This window comes from Phacochoerus africanus, chromosome 14 (genome assembly GCF_016906955.1).
Source record: "Phacochoerus africanus isolate WHEZ1 chromosome 14, ROS_Pafr_v1, whole genome shotgun sequence".
Classification (NCBI taxonomy): Eukaryota; Metazoa; Chordata; class Mammalia; order Artiodactyla; family Suidae; genus Phacochoerus; species Phacochoerus africanus.
The window spans coordinates 3,548,033-3,574,921 of NC_062557.1; the positions used below are offsets into that span (position 1 = coordinate 3,548,033).

At 58.2% G+C, this 26,889-nt stretch overlaps 1 protein-coding gene across 5 annotated transcripts in view; it reads right to left on the reverse strand.

Moving 5' to 3' along the window:
• The window catches only part of PGS1 (phosphatidylglycerophosphate synthase 1), a 39,946-nt gene extending 14,053 nt beyond the window's left edge, over positions 1-25,893 (reverse strand). For 4 of the 5 annotated variants that reach the window (XR_007131596.1, XR_007131597.1, XM_047756722.1 and 1 more), the window contains exons 1-7: positions 25,721-25,879; positions 15,574-15,760; positions 12,373-12,450; positions 10,493-10,592; positions 9,650-9,839; positions 8,606-8,784; positions 5,422-5,943 (exon numbers count right to left, since the gene is read on the reverse strand). Coding sequence is in view for 3 of the 5 variants with exons in the window: in XM_047756722.1 (XP_047612678.1) it covers positions 5,422-5,943; positions 8,606-8,784; positions 9,650-9,839; positions 10,493-10,592; positions 12,373-12,450; positions 15,574-15,760; positions 25,721-25,863 (1,399 nt within the window). In the remaining 2 variants the exon portion in view is untranslated. Of the gene's footprint in view, positions 1-5,421; positions 5,944-8,605; positions 8,785-9,649; positions 9,840-10,492; positions 10,593-12,372; positions 12,451-15,573; positions 15,761-25,720 lie in introns of all 5 variants that reach the window. The other variant, XM_047756721.1, reaches the window with a different exon arrangement.
• Between the last annotated feature and the right edge of the window lie 996 nt (positions 25,894-26,889).

A 26,889-nucleotide genomic window follows, 5' to 3' on the forward strand; every position in this document is an offset into this window, starting at 1 on the left:
CCACCTAACAGACCCCATCAGCTGGGAGCCCCTCCTGCCCTGGTCTTCACAGCCTTTCCATGACCTGACCTTCTGTTTGGATAGACTCATCCACCGCTTCTCTGCTTCCCAAGAAGCACCTCATGAGGACAGAGTTAGTCTGTCTTTAGTGACTGGCTCCCAAAGCCCTGAACGCTACTTGGCATTTGAGCAAAATAAAGTGAGGATAATGATGCCTCTTCCAACAGTGATTAAATCAGGCTTGTGGTTCCTTAGCAGAAGCTTGAGAACCCCTCAGTTAGAGGCCTTCTCCGAGCATCTCTCCAAGAAAAACTCAAAACTATGCACCCCCTCTCCCGCCCCTCCCAGCATTTTGCAATAAATTTCCAAGGGTCTTCAGCCCACTACAAAAACAAGAGGGGACAGGCGTTCCCGCTGTGGTGCAGCGGGTTAAGGATCCAGCATTGTCTTTGCAGCAGCACAGGTTTGATCCCCAGCCCAGCACAGTGGGGTAAGGATTCGGCGTTGCCATAGCTATGGTGTAAGTCAGAACTGAGGCTTGGACTCAATCCCTGACCCAGGAATTTCCATGTGCCGTGGGTGTGGCAAAACCAAACAAACCAGAGGCAGCAGAAGACGGCATGGCCCTACCCTCAGCCGGATGAGCATCACAGCTCGGAGGCCAGGCCTCGCTACCTCCTAGAGGCCTGGAGGCTGGTGCTGGCTCCAGCCAAGGCGAGCAGCACCAGCACCGCCCTGACGCACCTGCCCTCCCAGGTGAGAACTGCCCCACGTGTGCCTGGCAAACAGGGCGGGGCTGCCCCCGTTGCCCCTGCGAATTCGCCTTTGGGCGCCAGGCCAAGCAGCCTATCGGGAAGGCAGTAAAAATAGTGACAGTTCTCACAATCATTAACAGCCTCCTCCGTCAGCAGGAGCCAGAGGTCTCTTAATCCAGTGGCCCTGCCCCGCCCCAGCCACACACGTGGTGCTGTCAATGCTGGAAGGTTACAACCAGATGAGATCAGTCATCGCCTGAACAGCAGGCACCGCCCGGTCCCCAGCGTGGGGGCCAAGGGGGCTGCTGGCGGGGGCTCTCAGCAAGAAACCCATGCTGGGAGTTCCCGCTGTGGCTCACTGGAAATGAATCTCACTGGTATCCATGAGGACACAGGTTCGATCCCTGGCCTCGCTCAGGGAGTTAAAGATCCAGCTTTGCCGTGAGCTGTGGCGTAGCTCGCAGACACAGCTTGGATCCTGCGTTGCTATGGCTGTGGCGGGCGGCTGCAGCCTGGGAACCTCCATATGCTGTGGGTGCAGCCTAAACAGCAAAAAAAAAAAAAAAAAAAAAAAAAAGCGGTTGTTCGGGGCCCAGATGGAGAGAGAGGCAGAGCACCGGGTTTGAGGGCAGTGAAACCTCTCTGTGCCACAGTGATGGCTGTGTGTCATCACACCTGTCCACACCCACAGAATGTCCAACACCAAGATGAACACGGGTCAGACTGTGGGCGAGGGTCCGGCCTCTGCCGGGCCACGACTGTAGTGGCGGGGGAGCTGAGCATGTGCTGAGGGCAGCAGGGGTGGGAACTCTCTATACGTTCCTCTCAACTCTGCTGTCAACCTAACGCTGTCCCGCGAAATGAACTCTTTACAAACCACACAGGAGTTCCAGCTGTGGCGCAACGGCATCAGCAGCATCTCAGCTGCACCAGGACACAGGTTCGATCCCCGGCCTGGCACAGTGGGTTAAAGGATCCAGGGGCTCGGAGCTGATCACTGTCCCAGGAAATCCATATGCCTCGGGACAGCCAAAAAATAAAAAAAATTAGAACTGAAATCCAAATTACATAACAATTATAAGGTTACAGACACGTGGTTATAAGAGAAAATTGTGCCCTAACACGGGCACGATCAATGACAGCTGACACAAACCCCCTCAAACCCCAAGTCCCCAGCGTCTGTCCACTCTAGGGTGTCTCCGGCTGTGCTGGCAGTGCCCCTGCAAGGTCGGAGTGCTCCCCGCTTCCCGGAACCCTGTCCCACAGTGCCCACTGGATGAGGAGAGAGGGCTGGGCAGCGGGAAGCTGACAAACCATGAATCAGAAGAGCTGCCGGCTGGTTGTGGACCCCCACCCAGCCTGCACCCCCAAAGGCCCTCCTGAGGCCAGAAAGGTGCCGGGAAGGCTTCCAGCTTCAGGGTCGCCCTTCACTAACCCATGGGGAGAGCAGCGATGGAACTACGAGCAACAAGGACACCACTCCTCGCCAAGGGTCTGAGCCCTCTGCCGCCGCGCACCTCTCGGCCCCCAGGACCCACATGGGCATTTTACAGAAACGCGAACGCGGGTCGCATCCCTGCTGTCTCCTGAGTGTGACCCAGAGCCACGGCCCATGGGACACAGGTGCTGAGCCATGTCCCTCCGCTTTTGCCAAAGGTCCGTCTGGCCTGAGAGCCAGGCTTTGAGACCGCAAGCCTGGTGACCCCCCCACCACCACCACATCCTGCTTCCCCAGGTCCCCTCCACACTCTGAACGGGCGTCCTCTGCCAACCCCAAAGGAAAGCAAAACAAGCGAACCGTGTCACGAGAGACGCCTCTGGCGCGTGCCTTCGAAAAGCGCAAGGTCCCTCCGGTTCCATGAAGCAGCTCAGCTCCTTACGACGTGACGCGTGGTCCAGTCTGCGAGGAAATCGGCACCTGCGCCAGTGAGGCGGCCTCCGCCCCGGCCGCTGGGCACAACAGCGCTGCTCCTGCTCGCCACTGCCCACAGCCCTGGGTGAGCGGGACGCGCAAGGGACACGCCAGCCCTGGGCCTCTTGCCATCAGACCGCACTGCTACCCACCGGCGCCGGCTGACAGGTGGCCATTTCCAGGGGAGGCTGTCTCTCCCCAGGCCATCAGCTTCCGCAGGCCCGGGCTAAGTGCTCTGCCCCTCACTGCCACCTGCACAGGGCCACCAGCAGGTGCCACACGCAGTCAGGCCCCAGAGCCGCAGGCCGCCTGACGCCCAGGACGTGCCGTGCTACTGACGGACAAGGATCTGGAAGCAGGAACGTGTATCCCCACTCAGGCTCCTCACTCAAGGGCTTCTGGGGGCAGGAGGAGCCACCATCAGCCCAGGCCTGTCTCACAGGAGCCCGGCAAAGGGAATCATAGTATTGGCTGCTCAGCCATCGGCAGAATTTTCTGGGGCTCAGACGCAGGCACACCACGTGCAGGGCAGCACGCACCCTGCAGAGGGCAGACAGTCAGTAAACGGCCCACTGCGCCAAGGTCCAAAGCCACAGGACCCCCTGCACTGCCTGCTTGCCGTCCTAGGTGGCCCCGGGAGAAGCGCCCATCCAAGGTGAGCCAGAAAGGGGGACTGACTTGAGACTCCCCCACAATGACCACGGCCACGAAGCAGGAATGGGCCTGGCCTCACACACCAGCGCTAAGGCAGCTGGCATTAAAAGCACACAGGAAGCCCCTCTCCACGCGCCTCCCCACCCACCACCTCCCCCCAAGGCACACACCCTGGGATTCCTGGCCTCCCCACCGAGCCAGCGCTCTGCTCCGCTCCGCTCCGGGGCTGACTGCAGGGCCCCACCCCAGCAGGGCGGGCGCGGCAGGAGCATGCCAGTCCGGGAAAAGGCGAGACTCACTGGAAAAGCCGGTTGGGTGTTTCTGTTTCAACGGTAACTGGGGAGTCACTACACGTTTATCAGCGCAGCTTCAGGGAAATAACCCAAGGCGCAGTCGGAACTGACGGCCCAGGCCACGCTGGGGGCCCCTGAAGCAACAAGGGACCCCCTTCCCACCCGGCCACAGGACAGACAAGGGGCGAACACGGCCTCAGCCCAGCTCGCCAGGTGCAGTGGGCAGACACACACAGCCTGCCCGGGCTCCTGCTGCCCATCTCCGTCTCCAATACCCGCCCCCGGCCCTGGTATTATTCTCAGAAGTAACCGAGCCAATCCTAAAACACGTTCCACACCCACCGCCAGCTGACCTACCTGCCCGGGGACCCCTGACCACCAGCCAGGCTCAGCCCCGCGGCACAACAGCGTGGCTCACTTCCCACACCAAACGTCACCCCCTGTCCAAGCAGGCACGTGGGCCTTGCACTTGGAAGCAGCAACCACCCAACCAGCCCGAAGCGTCGCCACCCTCAGCGGGAACAGTGATGCTCAAGGCGTCACAATCTCCTGGGGAGGTTTCTGAAGTTACCCCGTTGGGGTCAACCCCAGAGAGCTGGACCCAGAAGGTCAAGGGTGGCCTGAGCCTTGGCAAGTCCTAGTTTGTCCCCAGATGAAACCAATGGTCTAGGGAAACAGAAGTTCAACCTGAGGCTTCAAAGTGACCTCACGTCTAACCGACAAAAACAAGGGGCCATGGCAACAGCACCCCCCACCCCCCGAACCTCGTGCGGCCCTGCAAAGGCTCCCAGGACCAGCGCAGGAGAACAAGCCTTTGAAGTAGCAGCGAAAGCCAGGCGAGCCGCGCAGGTCAGTGGGCTCCTCTTTCGAACACAGGGGGAGCTGGCTGTGCATCTGCCCGGCACTGAAAGGGGCAGTCATGGCCGAGGCGGCCGCTGGCCCCTGCCAAACACCAGGTTTGATCCCACTGTCCGCCTCGTGGATCATGCCCCTGGCCTGGGCCACACGGGCTGCTCCACAGATGCACACAACCACCCGAGAGGGATCCGAACGCACAGCTCACACTCTGACCCAACGCGCGGTAGTCCAGCACACACAAGCGTTGTGAGGAGACAGCTTCGATCTCCTCAGCTACAAATTAAGAAAAAAAAAAAAAAAGGTCGAGTTCCCGCTATGGCAGTAGGTGAAGACTGACTCTGGCAGCTCAGGTCACTGCAGGGGCACAGGTTCAATCCCCAGCCCGGTGCCAAGGGTTAAAGGATCCGGCACTGCCGCAGCTGCAGTGGCGGTCACAGCTGTGGCTCAGATTCAATCCCTGGCCCGGAAATTCCATATGCCGAAGGTGTGGCCATAAAAATTTCTTCAAAAGGCAGAGGTTTGGCACTTACAGGAAAAAAATCAGCACTGGTGAGGAAAAGGCTGAAACACTGGGCTATTTAATGCCAAATAAATGATCCCTAAGGAATCCTCTGTCTGTCCCTGAGAAGACGAGGCCCGCAGGAAAACCCCGACCACCGAGGAAAACTGAGGCGCGCGCCTCTTCATATACTTGGGAGAAGGGCCTACGTCCACGCTCCCTCAAAGGCTCACCCACGGGATCCGAGGCCAGCCACCTGGGGGCACGAGAGGGAGCGAACCTGCATCACTAAGAAGCACAGACCTGCCACTACAGGGACGCACCCACAGCGACAGACGGGCAAGGGGCGGGGAGCGAGCAGGTGGGCACCAGCACGTGGGCGCGCACCAGCGGGCCGGGGCGCGGGGTCCTGGCCCATGCGGGGCTGTGCTCGGGCTGGCGGCCACGTACCTTTGGCGTGAAACGTCCAGCCCCTCCGCCAGTACTCCTGCAGCTGGACCCGCTCCTGCTGCCCCAGGCTGCGCACCTCGCTGTAGAACTGCCGCTCGATGTGCACGTAGGCGGCCGGGATGGCGCCCGCCACCCCCTTGGCCCCGAAGAAGCCGTTCACCTCCGGCGAGGCCAGCAGGATCTGGTACTCGGCCCGCGTGCCCAAGACCAGGTCCATGTAGGCCTGGGTCAGGTTGAAGTAGCCGGTGGTGAGGTAGACCCTGGCGCCCCGCTCGGCCTCCGTCAGCAGGGTCTCGGTGACGAGCTCGTCGATCTGAATCGCAAAGGGCTTCATCTGGATCAGGGGGTAGATCCAGGTGTCAAGGGCCGGCCTCCGGTCACCAGAGGCCGCCGCGTCCTCCTGGGCCCAGAGGGAGTCACCGTGGAAGGTCTGGGCGTGCAGCCGCTGCTGGCGGGCCCTGGCCGAGTTGATCACGTCCATGACCCTCTTGTTGGCCGCCTTGCAATAGGCAGCCCGGTCACCTGCAGGGAGACACGGCGGAGGAGAGTGAGCACGGACAAGCGGAGGCTCGGGATCCCCGTCTGGCCCAGGGCACACGACGGGCAGGCGCAGATGCCCCAACCAATCCCTCAGCACATGTGTCCACTGAGCACAGGGCGCAGGCCCGGCGAAGGCTCCCCTGCGGACGGACGGAAGGGGTCCTGCCACAAGGCGCCCGTGCTCAGGCGACGTGCAAAGGCCCTGTGGTTCTGCTCACACAAACCCAGGCAAGACTGGATGGAGGTGAGGGGAATCAGGACTGCGGGCACCTCACGGGGTCACACCTGGGTGAGGTCCCCAGGGGCCTTCTCAGGGGAGCCAACCCACACGGAAGACGTATATAAGCTGCACCCCGTGACTGGTGTGCAGTGTGCACGTGACGCGTCAGAAGGAACGCGTGTCCGACAGAGACACGTGGGAGCACGACCGAGAGCACGTGAGCGAGCCCCACAGGGTCAGAGACGGAGCAGGGCACAGCTGGGCACGGGCGGGGAAGCATCCGCGGTGGTGACGACGCACAAGGGACAGAAGCACGGTGTGGGGAGGCAGGCTCTGGGCCATCGTTTTCACAGTGACGCCAGTGGCAAGAGGCTGCCTGGACTTAACGCCGGGAGAAGAACTGAGGCTAAAGCTACCACTAGGATGAGAGGATCAAGGAGCAAAGCGTCCCCTTCAAGAGGCTGGGGACAAACATCAGGAAAAGGCAAAAGGACAGCACGAGGAAGGAAATCACCCCGAGGAGAAAGCAGGCATTCCCGCTGTGGCGCAGCGGGTTAAGGATCTGGCGTTGCCACAGCTGTGGCAGAGGTCGCAGCTGCAACTCAGATTCGACCCCTGGCCCAAGAACTCACACATGCTGCAGATGTGGCCGAAAAACAAATAATAAAAAGCAGAAATTAAGAGAATGAAAACAAAAATATAACATATAAAAAAACAGGGCAATTCCCACAGTTAAACAGCAGATTAAGCATCTGAATGCAGGAGATCCCATCATGGCTCAGCAGAAACAAAACGGACTCGCATCCACGAGGACACAGGTTCAATCCCTGGCCTCACTCAGTGGGTTAAGGATCAGGTGTTGCTGTGGCTGCAGTGTAGATCGGCAGCTATAGCTCCATTCAACCCCTAACCTGGGCACTTTCATATGCCGGGGTGCAGCCCTAAAAAGACCAAAAAAAACCACAAAAATCCAAATACAGGAGTTCCCGCTGTGAACAGTTCACAGCTCCAGCTCCAATTTGATCCATAGGCTACAGGCGTGGCCATTAAAAAAAAAACACATATGTACGTGTGTGTCTACACACATGGAATTCTGAGAGTTCCCTGGTGGCCTATTGGTCAAGGACTCCATGTGGTCACTGCTGTGGCTCCTGTCACTGTTATGGCACAGGTCTGATCCTTAGTTTCTGCATGTCATGGACATGGCCAAAAAAGGGGGGACATTTCAACACTGTCAGACACTGCTCTCCTGAAAAGAGTGACAGAACAGCCAGCCACAGGCAGGGCTGATGGAGAAGAAGAGTGACAGGCAGCAGGGCCGCCCTGCCGGCCTCACTGCTCTGAGTGGGAACAGGCACACCCCCGAGTGCCCTCCAGGGCTGGGCGGCAGACACAGCGAAGGACCATTCCGTTCAGGGATCCCTCCTCACCAAGGGCAGCCGCCACTCCCCCAACATGACGGGGCTGCTTCTCCCCAGCTGCCCTGGCCCCAGGCCCTGCTGGCCCCCGAGCAGGCGGCCGACTCTCGCTCTTCCCTGAACAGGCCCTTCTCTCCGCCGTCATGCCGGCCCTGTTAAGTCAGAGCAGGCGAGGGCCGCTGTTTCCTTGTAAGGGCCAGACTGTAAATACTTTCATTAAGCTTCGCGACCCAAAGGGCAAAATCAAGGATGCCACGTAAGTGCTCGCGTAGCAAGGGAGGGGGCAGAGGTCCGAAGCTTGTGCTGATGAAATCTAAAATACGCAGGTAACGGCTACACCACTCCACGGCGCCAGCAGGGAGGCAGCGGACACGGCAGGCCCGCGGACGGCGGCCCCAGGCCCCTGGGACAGGGACCCAGCAGGCATCCCCCACGTGGATGCTCCCTTGCTGCTCTTCCCCTGACACGGTTTGGGGTTAACCCGTTCCCCACACTGCTGACGCTACTGCAGATTCAGCAGCAGACCTTCTCAAAGGCCACCGGGAGACCACGGCCACAGGCATCACAGGAATGCAACTGCCGCGGGAGCGCCGGCTGCCAGGGTTTGCCCGCTTCCAGTGAACACAGCTGAGGGCTCTCCCACTGCACGTTCCAGGCGGGTGGCCACAGACCTCAACAGAGCTGAGAGCCAGAGAGCCTTTGTGCTCCTGAGCCGGCTGGGGGTGGCGGCCCTGACAAGGGTGGCCACTGAGCAGGCAGCTTCCTGTAAGAGCCAGGCAGGCCCCCAGCGCACTCCCTCGGGCACCCAGACCCGAAGCCCTCACTCCCACCTCTGGCGGCTCCCTCACCCGCAGGGCATGGCCAGTGAGTCACATCTGTCTGGCTCCAGAGACAAAACAGAAGGAGTTCTGCCACCCAAGTCCCCTAGACCCGCAGCCCGGCCCCCAGAGGCAGCCCTCCTCGCCCCCAGGCCCAGGCTCCAGAGGCGGCAGAGCCCAGGACCTACCTTTGTACGGATGCACCATCCCCTCCACCACCTGCACCGTGTCGTCCCCCTGCAACTGCAGGGACACGTCCCCCACCGCGTCCACCAGCTCCGTGAAGAAGTCTGCAATCTCGGGACAGTCTTGCAAGAACACGTAGCGGTCCTGCCGGTTGGTGAAGTAGGAGTCACTCAGGTTTGCACTGCAGGGAGGAAAGCAGCGGGTGAGGACTCGGGCGAGAAGGTGCGACCACAGGTCCTGGGGACCCTAGCAGCAGGGTCACCAGCAGCTACTGAGCTCGTCACTCACAAGAGAAGGCAAGAGGGGCACTACTTTTTTTTTTTTTGCTTTTTGCTTTTTAGGGCCGCACCCAAGGCATACGGAGGTTCCCAGGCTAGGGTCGAATCGGAGCTGTAGCCACCGGCCTGCACCACAGCTACAGCAATGTGGGATCCGAGCCACATTTGCAACCCATACCACAGCTCACGGCAACGCCGGATCCTTGACCCACTGAGCAAGGCCAGGGATCGAACCCGCAACCTCATGGTTACTAGTCCAGGTTCGTTAACCACTGAGCCATGACGGGAACTCCCAAGAGGGGCACTAAGGAGTGACTGTGAAGCCCCCCCTCAGCGAGCTGACCACCGAGAGATGTGGACACTCACTGGAGGCCCAGGACCACTCAGCTGCCCCCCCCTGCCGTGCCTGCTTTAGAACCAAAGGGCCTGGATTGCCCACCCGGCTGTTTTCCCGGCTCTGCCGGACAAAGCTATTCATGCCTCTGGTTTCTCGTATGAAGTGAGGACCGAGTCACGGTCAGTGCTGGCTGAGACGGGACACACCGGCTCAGCCTGGTGGCACGTGCACAGCTAAGGCTCGGTAAACCCCTCCGTGGCCTCCAGGCGCCGAGGCGGACAGGGCGCCGCGGCAGATGGTGAGAGAGAGACGGAGACGGTGCAGGCAGGCCCCCCAAGGCTCGAGGAGTTGGCCTCTGCCTTCCCCGTGTGCCGCCGCCTCTGCGCTGGAGAGCGGGGGGGCGAGCCCCTGGCGGGCGGAGGCCGACTCACCCGCTCAGGATGACGCTGTCGTCGAAGAGGTACACCTTGATGTGCTGGAGGCCGATGGTCTCATTGAGGCGCTCGGGGAGGAGGAGCCGGAAGAGCCCCCGCAGGTTAGGCGTGTGGAAGAGGGAGACCCGGACCCGCTCCGGGAACCTCTGCAGGAGCGGGAGCAGCATCGTGCGCGAGTTCCTCTTTCCTGGAGGTGCGGGCGAGCGGGCGAGTCAGACGCCGGGTGCTGCTTCCGGCCAGAGGGGCTTGAACAGCATCCGCCTGGACACCCCCGTCTCGGAGCTGGCCTGGAGCGTCCCGCCTGGCAGGCGCTCTTTCAACCACCCGGCTCCCACCTGTCTCCTGCTAACGGGGCCCAACCTCCTCACAGGGGCACCCGCCAGTCCTGCTCTCCACGCGTCCGCTCTGGGGGAAGAGGACTCTGGCCACGCCAAGGCCCACCGCAGCTCCCCAGGGCAAGGCCCACAGGCCCAGCTGGGCAGGTCAGCAGGCTCGGAAGCCCACGCAGGAGCTCCGGCCCGATCACTGGGGAAGGAGGTGCTCTTGCAACGGACAAGAAATGGCAGGGCAGGCCTGGGGCTGCTGGACGCCATCACAAGGAACCTGAGAAGGAAGCAGCCCCAAATCACGACCCACCCAAACCACGTCAGTCGTGGGAGTCAGAATAATTCTTCTTTGCAAAGTTGTTTCTACTTGGATTTCAGTCACCTGCCACAGAAGGAACCTGACAGGCAGTCGTGGGCCAGCCCAGACTGTCCTCAAACAGCCCTGCTCCCATCTGAGGACAGGGAGGCTCTGCGTGAGGAAGAACCAGGGAGCCAAGGAGGGCGGCAGACCTACCTCGTGAGCCCCGCGTGAAGTCTAAGAGAATGGACACCTTGAGATCAGAAGGAAACTTCGCTTGGAGTGACTTCTCTAGAGTGCTTTCCAGGCAATCCACCTGTCAAGGGAAGACCCCAAAAGAACGGAAGAATAAGGGCTGAAAAGAGGTGTTCCCACTGTGGCACAGCAGAAACAAATTCGATTAGTATCCATGAGGATGCAGGTTTGATCCCTGGCCTCACTCAGTGGATCAGGGATCGGGCGTTGTCGTGAGCTGTGGTGTAGGTCACAGATACAGTTCAGATCCGGCGTTGCTGTGGCTGTGGTGTAGGCCGGCAGCTGTAGCCCTGATTCGAGTCCTAGCCTGGGAACCTCCATATGCTGAGGGTGTGGCCCTAAAAAAAAAAAAAAAAAAGATCAGAAAAAATGGTGATGAATTAAAGAAATGAACAGTGTCAGCTGATACCCCCACGGTCCTCTCTGAACACACAGCGCACATCCTCTGTGCTCGCCCCGGAGCCAACACCGCGAAACGTCTTCACCCAAGGCCACCTCGGCAACGGGGATCAGAAGACAGCGCCCGCGGCCCGGCCTCACAGGCAGACAGGGCTCTGGGGGCAGAGGCGCCCAGGCAGCAGGGACCTCGCCACTCGGAGACGCTTGCTAAGACACCAGCTCCCACACGTTCCAACAGATGGCCCTCACAGACACCCAACAAACAGCGCCCTACACGTGCACAGCACTTGGTAAATATTTGCTGAAGGGATGAATAATGAATCCAGGATGCAACCTGCCCAGGGGCTGCACGTGGTACTCTCCTCCCTGGAGAACAAACGGGCCTCCCAAGCTGGCGGCTACAAGCACGTCCTGAAAGCCAGGGGGCCCCCTCCTCAGACGGAAGGGAAGGGCTGGGCGCTCCCATGCTCCCCACCCGACCCCTCGCCTTCCGAACACGATCCCTGTTCTCCCAGCTCCTCCCCAGGGGTTTCTGAACAAGGATGAACCAAGAAACAATACTTCCTGTGGGCAGCGGGCCCATTTCACTCCGTCAGAGGAGAGCCGTCCAGGCCAGGACAACGCGGAGACCTCACGCACCCTCACGCCCGCGCTCAGCCGACAGATTCTGCCCACGCGCCAACCCTCGCCGGGCTCACCCTCCAGGACGCTCCCCTGTGAAACCGGAGACCCCGGCCCCCCACCCCACACCGGTCTCACTGCAAGGGACGAGCGTGGCACCCGGCCAGCCCAGGTGCCCACACCAGCCCCTGGCAAAGGCAGCGGCCAGGCCGACCTGCTTGCCAGCTCATGGTCTGATACGAGCCGGCAAAGCTTTTCTGTGCGAGTAAATATTTGGGGCTTTGCAGGCCAGATGGCCTCCGTCACCGTTACTCAGTCCTGCCACTGCCACAGACCAGACAAAACCAGTGACGGCAGCTGTGTTCCCAGAGAGCTTTACGCACAGACGCAGAAATGTGAACTTCACATGCCTTTCATGTGGCACAAATATCGTTTCTCTTTTCCATGCCTGCCGACCATCATCTGAAAATGTAAAAACCACCCCCAGCCGGGAGGACACACACATGCCGACGGCGGCCAGACGTGACCTGTGGGGCGCAGGATGCAGAGCCCCAGCCCGGCAGGCAGAGCGGCCCCGGGCCCTGTGTGGAGTGAGGAGGACACGGCCGGCAAGGCCGACACGCCCGGCGGCCCAGGGTCAGCCCTCCCCGCGCCTCGCTCCGCGGTCCTCCCGACAGGCCCCAAGGCCTGAGGCGACGAGAGCAAGAGCTGCCCAGGAGACCCAGGCCAAGGAGGGCGGCTCGACGCCCAGGCCTCGGCGCCACCCAGTCCGAGGTTTCAGCATGTTTCAGTTGCCACCAGGACCACCCCCGAAAGCTTACCAGTTCCTGCTCCAAAGGGCCCGTCCCCAGGTAGAGAGACGCCATCACCACTCGCCGCTGGGCTGCTCTTATCTGCCCCTGAGGAGGAGAAACAATTCGAAAGGAAATTTCAGTTTCTGAGGGCCACATCCCCGGCACACGGAGGGTCCCAGACTCGGGGCTGAATCGGAGCTAGAGCCGCCGGCTACACCACAGCCACACCAGATCCGAGCCACAGCTTCGACCTCCCCCACAGCTCATGGCAATGCGGGATCCTTAACCCACGGAGCGAGGCCAGGGATCACACCTGCGTCCTCATGGATAGTACTAGTCAGATTCGTTTCCAATGAGCCACAACGGGCACGCCCCACAATCATCATTTTCCTAGTTCACCGAGAAAGATAAAGTCCCTTGTCATTGGAGGCAAATAACACTCCAAGGTGGACCATCTTATACCCTCACCAATTAATATTTACAGCCAAGACTTCCCTGGTGAAAATTTTAAAAGAACAGGAGGTCCCTTGCAGTGCAGTCAGTTAAGGACGTATCCCGAAAGGGAAGCGTCGGCCAGCCGCGCTGCAAGGCGCAGCACAGCCACGTGCATGCAGGAGAGCGCGCAGCGCAGCCGGAGGGCATGTCCACAGAGCACTTCGGCGACAGGAGCAAATCCCTCAACAGACTGCACACCGGCGCAGTGTCTTCACCTCCCCAACCCCGCACACAGGTGCATACGTGTATGTATGCATGTGTGTGTGCGTGTGTGTGCAGGTGCGTCCAAGAAGCAGAGCCAGAGGGGTGCCGGTGCGAACCTGCACTCTGCCCCCGTCTGCACGGCCGGGGTTTATAATGAGCGTGTAATACATGTGCAATGCAGACAGACAGGTACCTGCACACTCAGCACACACATGTTCAAAGATGACGCATCCGTCCCAACAGCCGGTGTCCTCTCCCTCGACCGGCTGCGGCCACGGGAAGTCAAGGGACCCTCTCCCCGGCCAAGTGGCCGGGCCCCCACAGAGGCCCCGGCAGGGCGACAGGCAGCACCACCTCGGGGCAGGCTCGAGAGGGCGCCCACGGCCTGCTCGGTCAACGCAGGAAGGGGGCATCGTGACTCACACACCAACACACCCCGGAAAAGGCTTACAAGCGAGGAACAACTGCCTGTGCTGGCTGTTTCCTTCGTTTGGTTATTCATTCGATGGTTGCTTGTGGGGAAAGGGAGCACGGAAACCGAGGAAAGAGGGGAAGACAGCACAGCGTAGGGCCCTGAGCCGGGACAGCGGAAGACCGGGTGACTGCGCGCCACGGCCCCGGCCTCCAGGATGAGCTCGGCTGGAACAAAGGCCAGGGCGCCAGGCAGTCACCACACTGCACCCCCTTCTCAGGGGACACAGGCTGCCCGTCTGTCCTGGGAAGAAACACAGCCTGCTCAGCCTGGAACGTGTCAAGAGACACTGCCCATGGCTCAGGGGCCTGGGCTTCTTGCTGGCCGAGCCCCAGCCACCGCAGGCGGGTGCACAGTGTGGCCTCCAGGCCAGGGAGCCCCAAGTGGGGACTCGGTCCGCCTTCGACCCGGAGCTGACTGGGACACTAGGAAGAACCTCCTCTGAAAAACCTGTTTCTTCCAGCCGAGCAGAGGGCCAAGGAGGAGCCAAGAGCACACAGCCTCAGCAGCAGCAGCGCACAGACGAGGCCCGAGGAACGGCGAGCAGTGCGGGGAAGCGGGGGAGAGTGTGCACACACAGAGTGTACTGAAACGAGTCCCCAGAAACCACGCTAAGTGTGGATCTACACAAGACTGGGCCACGGAGAGAAAGCCTGCAAGCATTCAAGTAAACTCGAGGAGGGAGGGACACGTCAGGAGTTTGGGGGCCACACGTACACACTGATGGGAGTTCCCACTGTGGCACGGCAGCAACGAATCCACCTAGTATCCATGAGGAAGTGGGTTCGCTCAGTGGGTCAGGGATCCAGGGATGCCGTGAGCTGCGGTGTAGGTGGCAGACACGGCTCGGACCCCCACTGCTGTGGCTGTGGTGTAGGCCGGCAGCTGTAGCTCCGATGGGACCCCTAGCCTGGGAACTTCCATAGGCTGCAAGTGCGGCCCTAAAAAGCAAAAAACAAACAAACACAAAAATATATACACACTATTATACACAAAACAGAGGCGTCCCCATGGTTCAGTGCTAACCATGAGAACTCGGGTTCGACCGCTGGTGAGTTAAGGATCCGGCACTGCCACCGCTGAGGCCCAGTTCGCTACTGCAGCTCAAATCTGATCCCTGGCCCAGGAACACGATATGCCTCGGGGTGGCCCCCAAAAATAAAAATAAATAAAAGTTTAAAAAAATTTTACAAGGACAAATGAACTCGAGTTTGTTGCAGGACAAGGAACGGCTAATGGTGTCCTGCTATCTCCCGGGGTGTTCCCTCTGACCCCATCAGACCATAACTCCACCGCCTCTGTGAATCTGAACTCGGAACCCCTCAGGCGGCACTGAATGACTTCACTCCAATGCGCAGTTTAACCACCAATAACTAGACGCAGCAGGACCACCTGAACCCCGTGTGGAAAGCAAAGCTCAGCATCTCTACCAGGAGAGACAGGGTACAAACTTTGGACAGAATCGCAGAGAAGAACCAGGATTCGGAGACCTAAAACCAGACGCCCGGATGGTCCCGGTACCCTGCACACGCCTCTTCAGGCCGCGAGGCTCCCAGCCACTCCCCACGGGTCCTGTGGCCCTCATTTCCCTTCTCTACTGGGTGGAGGACTGTGCTTTGGAGATGCTGCCAGGGACAGGGGTCTCTGGTGCCCTAACCAGAATGAGGGTCCTTCTTTCCTGGGCGTCCTCAGCAGGGACAAGCCTGTGTGGTCACCAAGGTCCCACTAACCTCCCCCTCTAGTCCGTCTCCGGCTCCAGCACAGAACAAAGGCCATCAATTCTGTCCACCAAGAACCAAGCCTAGAACCTGACCCTCAGCGCCTCAGCCCTGAGCCATCCAATCTGAGACATGAGCCACCCAGGAGAGCTCTGGACCATGGCTCAACTCAGCCATGTGGGAAGCTGAAAAAGCCAACAGGCAGAATCCACGTGAATGAACTGAGAAGCCACCAAAAGCTTCCAGAACAGAAGGAGTTTCAGTCCAGGACTCGCCCAAGCTTATGCCCCGAAGCCTCTGACGCAACGTCTGACCCTGTCTCTTTCAGACACGACTTACCTTCATGAGCTCAAAAAACTCTGCTGGCGAAGCAAGCACCCTGACGTGAGAGCTGGAGACCCCAAACTCTGGAACCAGGCTTCTGATCCACTGGAAGCGATGCACGCCCTCTGGACACAGGCAGCAGGGAGGCGAGGGGACCTGGGGGACGGCTGGGGACAGCAGCGGAGCCAACAGCCATGGTGACCTGGGTACAGAGACACACAAAGGGGCACACTTCTCAGGTACTTCCTTGGATGTCTCTTCTGTGGGCAGAGAAGGACTTTTCTTTTTACCAACTTAAGATTTTCTAGACCATTTTAGGGGAGCCCCAAACTCTGTAAAAGAATTTTTCTTCAGCCCCTACAAGTTGAGCAACTTGAGCTGTGCCAAAGCCTATGGATAAGCCCCAGACTTTAAGTTGATTACAAACAACTCAAAATTTAGAGCAGCCACGAGTAAACTCAGAAAAGCCACTGCCGGTTAGTGCTCCCCCGGCGCTCCCAACAACCCACCTGCAGAAAGCCACCGGAGGCTGCCCAGGGCAAGGGCAAGTCTGCTGACTGCCACCCAGACCCCCCCTCCCCCGCCCACCCCCACTGTCTGCCTGATGAGATGAACGGGCTTTTATTCAGGGAAGAGCCCAGAAAACTCAGGTCTTCACTGTAATACTCAGACATGGAGAGAAAAGCCGAAGCCCAAGCAGGGAGGGGAAAGGGCCATCTCAAGACGGGCCAGCAGTGACAACCGCCTCTTCACCAGTGGACAGGCTTCCTCGGGGGTCACACCCCGTTGCTGGTGGGCTCTAGCCCACTGAGACCGAGAGTGTGGTCCCCGTGTCCCTGCCCAATGACCCTGGTCTCCCTCGGGTGATGGGCACCGCGCAGCCAGGCGCTCATTCCAGCAAAGCCACCGGAAGACCCTCTCAGCGTGGGACCTCCGGCGTGGCCTCAAGAGGGACTCGGGGAAAGGACACCCCAACGCCCAAGGCCTGAAGGGCCAGATTCCAGGAAGATGACCTCATCCACTTGCTCATGATAAAGCGCTGAGTCCCAGGGTCTGTGCATGTCCCCACACACCCGCCAGATGGCCCACAGCTGTGCTTCCCAGAAAGCCCACCCGTCCGCCACAGCCGACTCACTGCCAAGAACACTTTAGTGGTGGGGGGGGGGAGCTGGCCCTCTGGACCCCGGGAAGCCAGGATTCGCCCCAGGCCTTGGAGCAGAGGTTAGAGTTAGGGTCAGGCTACTGGGTCCCACTGCCTCCAAAGAGGTGGGCCCTGGGCTTGCTACACTCCTCCGGCTTCCGGCTACAGGCAGCCACTCGCAAACCAAGGGCTGGACGCGGAACCAGGGGTTGCGGCAAAGCCCAGGCGGAGGCCGGGCTCCCACAGGGCTCAAGGCCACCTTCCACGGAGGAGGGGGGGGTCTTCAGCCCAGCGGACAGCCCTGAGAACGGGCGAGCTGTGCAACAATCCGTGACCCTGAAGCCCGAAGCGGGCCAAGGGTCTACACCAAGTAGCTAAACCCGGTCCGGCTGAGGTGGACAAGCCACAGCCCCGTACGCGCGATGGATCTCCCGGGCTCACGGCACTTGGCGCCCAGGCCCGACGCAAAGGAAGCCGGGCATCTGCGGCCGCCCCAGGCCACACAGCCAGTCCCCGCACGCGGCCCTCCGAGGAGCCAAGGGGCTCAGAGCAGCTCTCAGAAAGGAAGGCGAGCAAACACCTCTGGCCAGCGGCAACCCTCGGAGACAAGCACCCACCCGGGCCTGAATCCAGGCGCCCACAGGAGGCCCTGAGCTGGCGCCGGCTCACCACCCACCGACCTGGCGGCCTCACCCGCACACACACCTGAAATAGAAAAGAACTCGAAAGAAAAAGCTCAAACTAATTAAACAAAGCTCAAAGCAGACAGCCAGTGCGTGCGCTCCAAGGGACCAACAAGGGGAGCTGCTGGTGCCTGAGCTGCTGCAGAGGTGCCCAGCACCCCCGCACCGAGGGCCCCGGGCCCCGGGAATGTAGACCACAAGCGCCCCGAGCCACCTGCACCAGAAAATACCAAGAGGGTCTCGGGGCGCCCAGAGAAGACACAGCGAGTGCACAGAGGGCAGAGGGGCCCAGCGGCGGGGCTGAGGGCAGCATCCCCAGGGCCTCGGGCTCTGAGTGCTGCTTCCTGCCAAGTCGGCGCAGGGACGGGTTTACTTTCGTTAGAGAAGGAACCAGCCAGGTGGGCCTCTGGGCTACACTGGGGAGGAGACCCGGCCCGCAGCGCCACCTGACAGTGCCGAGGAAGGCGCTCCAGAGGAGCGGGCTCTTAGGCCCCAGGCGACGGCACAGGCGGGGAGACCACAGCCAGACACTCAGCCTAACTGCAGCACCCCAGCCAAGCCCCGGCCGTTCCCCTTCCATCTCGGCCAGAACCCTACGGGGCCAAGGGCCCGCTCTCCACGACTAACTCACTCCTGGGAACCTTAGAGAAGGTTTGTCCCGGGGCTGGCCACGGCCCGTGCTGCCCCGGGGGCCCAGCACCTGCACAAGCAACTCCCCTCCCTCCAGCAAGCTTTACTGAGAAACCCCTGGCCCAAGTCAAAAACCAAACCCCCAAGAGACCCGGGGTGGCAGGGAGCTGTGGTTACTCTACGCAAGAGGCAGAGCTGTCACACTCACCATTTAGAGAACTAACCCTGCACACGCACAGTTTCCACATCGAGACCTGGGCTCCCCTGAATCATCTCTTTCTAGATACCATCTCGCTCCCGTTTCTGGTTACAGGGAGGAGGAAGTGGTGGGGGCTGGGGGGCCAGATAATAAAGTTCTGCCGCCCTCTCACTGCTTTACTCCAGACTATGGGGGAAGTTTAGAGAACAGGGCCAGGGCCAAGGCCAGGGCAGGGGGCACCCTGGACCTCAGAGCCAGGCAGCCGAACTTCTTCACTAGAGCCCTGAGCCAGCGCAGAAGCAGCAACAAACAAGGCAAAATCAACCCCAGCCCACGATTCTCAAGGTGAACAGGTGAACTGGGCCGGCATCCTCTCCAACCGGCAGGCTCCAGCCACCACCCACATGCTTCAGGGTAAAGGCTCAGCCACGTGATTTAGGGCTTCCTGTGGAATCTGCAGAAGAATTCCTGAGCTGGGGCATGGGCTGGGCCTAAGTACCGAGGACACACACACCCCCAACCCCCACCCCCATCCCCCGCCCCTGACCTGGGGCCCGTCCTTTCTCCACCCAGAGAGGAGCCTGGGCAGATAGGGGTAACTCCAGGAGGGCACGGTATGAAGTTTCTTCCCACCATCCCTAAAAGGAATCCACAGCTGAACTGCTTTGACCAAGGACAGCATGCAGTGACACTCCTGTCCCTGGGTCAAGGACCACTGCTAGACAAGGACAGCAGGAGCCTGCCTGGCCTCCCAGGCAGTCCTAGACGGGATGATGCACCTGCCCCAACTGATGAGAGGCACAGGACAGCAGCAGGGTTTGCGCTCAAGGGTAGCCAGCCAAGGAGTTCCCATCATGGCGCAGCAGAGACAAATCTGACTGCATCCATGAGGTTGCAGGCTCCATCTCTGGCCTCATTCAGTGGGTTAAGGATCCAGCGTTGCTGTAAGCTGTGGTGAGGGCACTGTCGCAGCTTGGATCTGGTGTTGCTGTGGCTGTGGTGTAGGCCGATGGCTACAGTTCCGATTCGACCCCTAGCCTGGGAACCTCCACGTGCTGCGGGTGCAGCCCTAAAAGGCAAAATAAGATAAAAAATTTTTTTTAAAAAAAAGAGTAGCCAGCCAAGGGGTTCCCACTGTGACTCAGTGATAATGATCCCAAACAGTACCCATGAGGATGAGGGTTCAATCCCCGGCCTCCCTTAGTGGGTTAAGGATCTGGCACTGCCATGAGCTACGGTGTAGCTCACTGACACAGCTCAGATCTGGCACTGCTGTGGCTGTGGCATAGGCTGGCAGCTGCAGTTCCAATTAGACCCTTAGCCTGGGAATTTCCATCAGCCTCACTGAGACTCTAAAAAAAAAAAAAAGAGGGAGTTTCTCTCGTGGCTCAGTGGAAAGGAAGCTAAGTAGTATCCATGAGGATGCAGGTGCGATGCCTGGCCTCCTCATTCAGTAGGTTTAGAATCCAGCATGGCTGTAAGCTGTGGTATAGGTCACAGATGTGGCTTGGATCTGGTGCTGCTGTAGCTGTGGTGTAGGCTGGCGGCTACAGCTCCGATTAGACTCCTAGCCTGGGAACCTCCATGTGCCGTGAGTTCAGCCCTTTAAAAAAAAACACACAAAACAAAAACAAAAACAATTTCGGTTTTTGCCAGCCACACCGAAAGAGTGAGAGAACAGCTGCTGAGATGCCACGAACACATCTACCTGCAGAGGAAGCCATGGGAAGTGGGAGAAGCCATTTCTCCTTTTCGTGGGGAGACAGGAGTTTTCCATTCCACCACTTTGAAGTTGCAAGGTTAAAAAAAAAAAAAAAAAAAAAGGAGTTCCCGTCGTGGCTCAGGGGTTAATGAATCTGACTAGGAACCATGAGGTTTCAGGTTCAATTCCTGGCCTTGCTCAGTGGGTTAAGGATTCTGGCATTGCCGTCAGCTGTGGTGTAGGTCGCAGACGTGGCTCGGATCCCACGTTGCTGTGGTGTAGGCTGAAGGCTACAGCTCTGATTAGACCCCTAACCTGGGAACCTCCATATGCTGCAGGTGCGGCTCCAAAAAGACAAAAAATAAAAAATTTAAAGAAAAATGAAGTTGCAAGTGTTCCGCGGAAAAATTCTGCCACACCTTGTGTTCTCCCTCTGTCTGGATGCGTGCCAGCATGCCTGGAGGGCTGACCAGGCTGCCAAGGGGCAGTGGAGATGCCACCAAAGAAAGGCAACGGCACAGGAGCTCTGTTCCCTGCACTGCACAGAGCACCACTTCGGCGTCCACACTGGGTGCTCAGGGTCGTGGTCTAAAGGCCCACAGCTCTTTGGAAACTCTACCTTCAGATTCCTGGTACCAACTCTGTGAGTTAGAGCCCACCCAAATCTGTACAAAACGACAAAAAGAGAAAGAAGTTTTTAAAAGAAACTGAGCTCTCCGGATTGCAGTATTTTCAGAAACTACTTTTTAAGAAACACCCCGCCGCCCGCCCCCCTGTCATACACACTGGAACGTAAAGAGGTGAGCTGATGAGAACAGAGCAACAGTCATAACACTTCCTGAGAAAGGCTCGAGAAACTACACGAAGGGACCAGACTTCCTGCAGCCCGGGCAGCAGGCAGCCCTCCCTGACTAATGCAAGACCTCACTGAGGAAGGGAAACAGTGTGGATTCCCGTAGGTCACAGAAGACCGAGAGCCCAGCTGCACTCCCACAAGGAGCCAGACAGGGGAGGCCGGCGCTGCCTGCACGTGGCCCCCCGCGGGTCCAGACGACCCTCCTCTGGGCTTGTCCAGAAGGACGCTGACTCCATGGAGGGGCCAGAAACCCAGGACACACCTCAGCAGCCAGAGGCCCCAGGCAGAGCCAGGGCTGAGACCCTATCACCGGTTCCACCGATCCAAACGGCTTCCCCCAGCCTGACTTCCCAGCAGCCTTGAAGAGGGCTGGTTTACATTAGTCAGATCACGTGTTTACCAGGGGATTATATGGCAGAACCCTTTCATCCCAGCTGGTTTCTACCTAGCTACAGCACACAACTGATTGACCCAGGCTGATTCGTGACCAGCAGCAATGGGCTCAGAGGGTTATCACGTTACTATTCACCTCATAAAGCTACAATTTAAAAGCCAGTTCTTTGCAGATTTTATTTTAATTCTCTGCAAGATTCAATTTTGATTATTTGGAGGAAATCATGTTTTGATCTAAAGACCCCACTCCCACCCATTCTACTGTTATAATAACCAAGAGACGGCTTCACTAAATTCAAATGAATTCCTGCGGAGGTGCAATGGGATCAGCTGGAGCCCTGGGACTCAGGTTCGATCCCTGACCCGGCACAGTGGGTTAAGGATCGGGCACTGCCACAGTTGCAGCTTAGGTCGCGGCTACGGCTCAGATCTGATCCCTGGCCTGGGAACTCCATGAGCCTCGGGGAGCCAAAAATGGGGGAGGGGGAACCCTCAAATGAGTCAACTATGTCCCAATAAAATTAAATTTTAAAAAATAAACTTGAATGAGTAAAGGGGACTGGGTCCCAGCATCAGAACCTTCAAAGAAAAAGTAATTTCTGGAAATCTGATGGCCCCTCAGAGTAGAAACTACTTAGAAGTTGAACAAGAGTGTGTGGCCCTGGCATCACAAGGTAGGAAAATCCAACAGTAGGAACACTTTGCTGGTCGGGCCTACTTCTTCCTACTCAGGAAACAGAGGACGCCCCAGCCCCACCCCACCCCGACACACAGACACACCTAGAATAAAGAAGACCGAACTTGGGTTTTAAAAATAAAGACTTCCCTGGGAGTTCCCGCTGTGGCTCAGCAGGTTAAGAACCCAACTAGTATCCATGAGGATGCAGATCCCTGGCCTGCTCAGTGGGTTGGGGGGGGGGATCGGCGTTGCCATGAGCTGGGGGGTAGGTTGCAGACATGGCTGTGGCACAGGCCGGCAGCTGTAGCTGCGATTTGGGCCTGAGTCTGAGAATCTCCTTATGCCACAGGTGCGGCCCTTTAAAAATATTTTAAAAATAGAAAAAAAAGACTCTTCTATACACATCGCTCAAATTGAGAATAGTTTCTTCAAAAAGGCAAAGGAGACAGAGAGAAAATACTTCCTTGTGTGGCAGGCAAGCTCGATCAGAAACGACCGTCCCTTAACACTCTTCCCACTGGGTCTCACCTCCTCCAAGTAACAAGTCAATTTTGCGGCAACCGATGACTCCAAGAAATGACCTCGAGTTTCTGTCTCCCTCACGTGCACACCAGATCCGCCATGCGCACCTGGAATGGGAGCGCCTGCACGCAGACCCGCCTGGGTGCTGAGGGTCGGGCCCCCAACTCACCCGGCCCTCCCCTCTCCGCGTTTCCACGCACGGGCCCCCCAGGGCAGAAGCGTGACCTGCTCCCTCGGCGCTCCCTCCGCCGGAGCTGCTTCCAGCCCAACCCTCGCTTCTCTTTCCACGGTCCCTGACTTCAGAGACGCTCCACCGCCTCAGGCCTAGACCACGACCGGCAGAAACTGCACAGGGAACCTCAGAGCCCGCCTCCCTAGGTCTCCGTCCAGCTCCTCTCTCTCCCCGCAGCCCCTCCTCAGCCCCGCCAGGCAGCGCCGGCGGAACCTCAGGGCTGCTCCGGGCGGCCGCCACCATCATGGACCCACATCACTGGCTCCCCTTCCCGGAACACTGCCCTCCCCTCCTCACGAAGCCCATGCCTACAAAAGGCCACCACCACCAGGAAGCCTTCTGTGACTTCCAGGTGTGCCTTAGGTGCCGCCATGACTTTTTCTTCTTTTCTTTTTTGTCTTTTTAGGGCTGAACCGGCGGCATGTGGAAGTTCGCAGGGTAGGGGTCAAATCGGAGCCTACAGCCACAGCAACACCAGATTCGAGCCGCATCTGCAACCTACACCACAGCTCACGGCAACGCCGGAACCCTAACCCACTGAGTGAGACCAGGGATCGAACCCACATCCTCGTGGACCCTGGTTGGGTTCATTACCACTGAGCCACAACAGAAACTCCCCAAAACCTTTTCTACCTCACTTGACTATTATGGTCTGTTGATGGGTCTGAGCACCTTGAAAGTGGGGCTATCTTTTTGTTTCCTTGGAACCTACTAGCACGGCACAGCAGGGCTCTATGTGTGCGCCCGAACAAGCCAGTGACTCCAGCTGTCCATGATAATGAGTCTGATGCCTGCTGAAGAAAAACAAGTTTTTCTGGATCATTAATTAGAAGTAATTTCAAGTAGCGTTCTCAGTTCCGACAGCTGTCTCTAACTACAAGGAAACCACCGCAGTAAAGAACCGTTGTTCCCTCTCGGCCAAATCCCCGAAGCCACGAGGATTCGCCAGGGACTCCAACAGTTGAGTCAGACCGGCAAGCTAAAATCTAAAATAAATTGAGTTCGTGACTACGCAGAACTATTATCAATGAATCAATGATCAGAGTTACAAGAAACCACATCATTCGGGGAATGAGGAATTGGGAGGTGCAACTGAACAACGGAGAAGAAACGAAAGTCAGCAGCCAACAGAGGTGAGTGGCCATACAGACATGAGTAACCCCAAACACCCAGGCCACAGAGAAGCAGAAAAAAACCTGCAAACTGAGTGAGGGAAAGGAAGGATCAGAAACCCACAGTGCTCATTAAAAGTAATTTAACAACACTGCTCAAAGCCTTTCTCTTCCCTCCTCACACAGGTGTCATCTCAAGGACTATCAAACACGTGTTTCTTTTCGTCTTTTCTAGGGCTGCGCCTGAGGCGGCTTCCAGGCTAGGGGTCTAATCAGAGCCGTCTACACCAGAGCCACAGCCAACACAGGATCCGAGCCGAGTCTGCCACCTACACCACAGCTCACAGCAATGTCGGATCCTTAACCCACTGAGCAAGGACAGGGATCGAACCCACAAACCTCATGGTTCCTAGTCAGATTCATTAACCACTGAGCCACGACGGGAACTCCCTCAAACACATATTTCTGCCATTTGTGTTTCTGTGTTTGTGAATTAACTGAGTTCCTGGTTTAATTGCTGACCCGGAGAAACAACTCTCTCTCACCTTAACCAAAAAGAAATGTGGAGCCACAACAACTGTGTTCACTGATGCTATTTACGGAAGGAAAAAAAAAAAAAAAAAAGACTTGGGGACATCAAATCAGACTATCCCCACTCCCCCACAGTCCCTCTCCCCCATAAACACTCAAGAGAAATGTCTGTCTTAAAAGAACTTGTGGCAATTGCCCCAACATCCTTTAGCAATCAATCTCAATGTTACACAATGATTAATCATGAACTGTTTCTTGTATCGTTTAAATACATACGGGGAAATGACAAAACGATCTAAACATATTGTCCTTGAGAACATTTTTTTCTGAAACTTTAAACCAAATCTCTCAGTGGTTTGACGCCAGGATGTAGAAGTCACATGACTTCACTACTCAACTGAAAGAACAGGTCTTTCCCAAGCACGAATTACAGAAGTGGGGGGGGGGGCACCTCCTCTACACCCCACTCCCACTGGGTTCGCTCGTGTGAAATTCAAAGCACTTCTGATCACTCAGCTTCCAAGAGTTCCGTCCTGTGCTGATTCCATCACAAAAAGTTCCCCTAAGTCAAACTTGAATTTTTGCTGAAAATCTGTCAACGTAACCCAGTATGAAGCAAGTCCCTTTCCATACGTAGAATCAGCACACATGACTGGACCACAGATCTCTGTACCAAAGGCCAGGAGGTCAACTCTCACCCCAGCAGCAGATAAAAATGCTTCTAAGAAGGGCAACAATTCTACAAAAGGATGTGGTTCTAAGATTTTTTTTTTTTTAAGGAACAAGTGTAAGGCTCGAGTTCAGGCTCGAGTTTTTCTAACAAGAAAACTATCTGCACACAAAAGAATTCCTATATATACACAACAGCAGCAGGCCTCTTAGGTCAGCATGTCCTCGACAAATGTTTATTTTGAAAGACCACTGCCTGAACGAATTGCTTCAAAGCCTGCTTCACCATTTCCATAACTCACTTCAGTACTTTTCCAGAACACAGGCCCTCTGAAAGGTCTAAGGGGTTTCGAGTGGTTCCTCTTCCCTCGCCTGAGTGCGACTGACTCAGGATTGCTTCACAGCCCTCTCTGGCAGGATATGAGAAATGCTGCACGCACAGAATCCCAGCAAGGCTGATTCACTCCCGCCAAGTCACCTCGCAGCCAGGATTACTTAAGGAAAAGACCCCTCCGGACCCAAACAGTGTCTTTCGCGAAGATTCTCCAACACTCACACGCTACAACCCAAACCGAAGCACGAACTCAGCCCCCACCGGGAGCGCGCACACAGCCCCTCCGCTCCAGCGGACGCGGACCAAGGCCGGGCTCGCCCCCCGCCCCCGCGGCCCTAGGCCACCGCCTCCCGGGAAGCCGGCGGCGAGGCGGAGCCCTGGGGCCCAGGCGGGCCCGCGCGCCGGACGCGAAGGGCTCGCTGCGACGCCGGGGACGCGGGGTCGGGGCTGGGCGCGCCCGCGGCCCGCCGCCCTCTCACCTCCTCCGCCGGCGGTCCCGGTTTCTGCCAAGGCGGTCGGACAGGCGCCCCAGGAGCGCAGCCAGCCCGGGGCGGCCAGGCAGGAGGCCCAGCAGGCGCCTCCAGAACACCGGCCTTGCAGCCGCCGCCGCCGCCGCCGCCATGGAGACTCGCCGCTTCCGCTTCCGGCGCGTGAGAACTTTATTGACAACGGCGCGCGCGGACACGGGCTGCGCGCAGCGGCCGCGGCGCAGAGGCGGCCCCGCCCCGCAGCCTCAGTTTCTCGCCAGGTGGGCACAGGTGTGTGCCGCGCGCCAAGGTCAGGCCACGGGGGAGCGGGGCGAGAGCACTCGCATCCCCGGACTCGGCCTCGACACAGGATAGGGCTGGAGGGCGGGGAGCATCACCTGTCAGGTCGCACGAGAGTTCCGGCTGTACCTGACAGCCGCCGGAGCCACCCCCGACACATCCCAAGGTGTTAGGTAGGATGTACAGTACTGGGTGACTGCTGACTCATCTGGGCTCACTGAGCACACAGAAAATCCCCACCAGACCCAGGTGGGACCATCTTTCACCTGGTCAGCCCCCGAAGCCTGCAGCTCCAGGGCACAGAACAGCTCAGCCAGGGAGTTCCCGCTGGGGCTCAGAGGTAACAAACCCGACTAGTATCCAGGAGGACGCGCGTTCAATCCCTGGCCTCCCTTACTGGGTTAAGAGTACGGTGTTACGGTGACCTGCGATGCGGCTCATATCCCATGATGCTGCGGCTTAGGCCGGCAGCTGCAGCTCGGATTGTATTCCTAAACTGGGAACTTCTATATGCCGCACCTGTGGCCATAAAAAGACGAGAAAAAAAAGAATAACAGCTCAGCCCAGCCAGTCTAGGTTCAGTGAAGAACCCTCCATCCACCCAAATGCGTACACGTGGCTGTGGCCCGCCCCTGAGAACTACAGCTCCATGGCCAAAGAGGCTGAAAGAGCTCACCCGTGTAGCCAAGAACACTTTCTGTAGCTAATTTTAAAAAGGAAGAGTTGCAGTATTGGGAGGGGCAGGAGCGATGACTCTCCTATCATGTGCTTCCTTGGCAGGAGCCACACGTGCTAGGACTTGGGAATGGGAACGGATTAGAAGATGATCACATCCAACTTATTCCAGGGGGGTATTGTGCGGTTAATAAAGCTATGGCCAC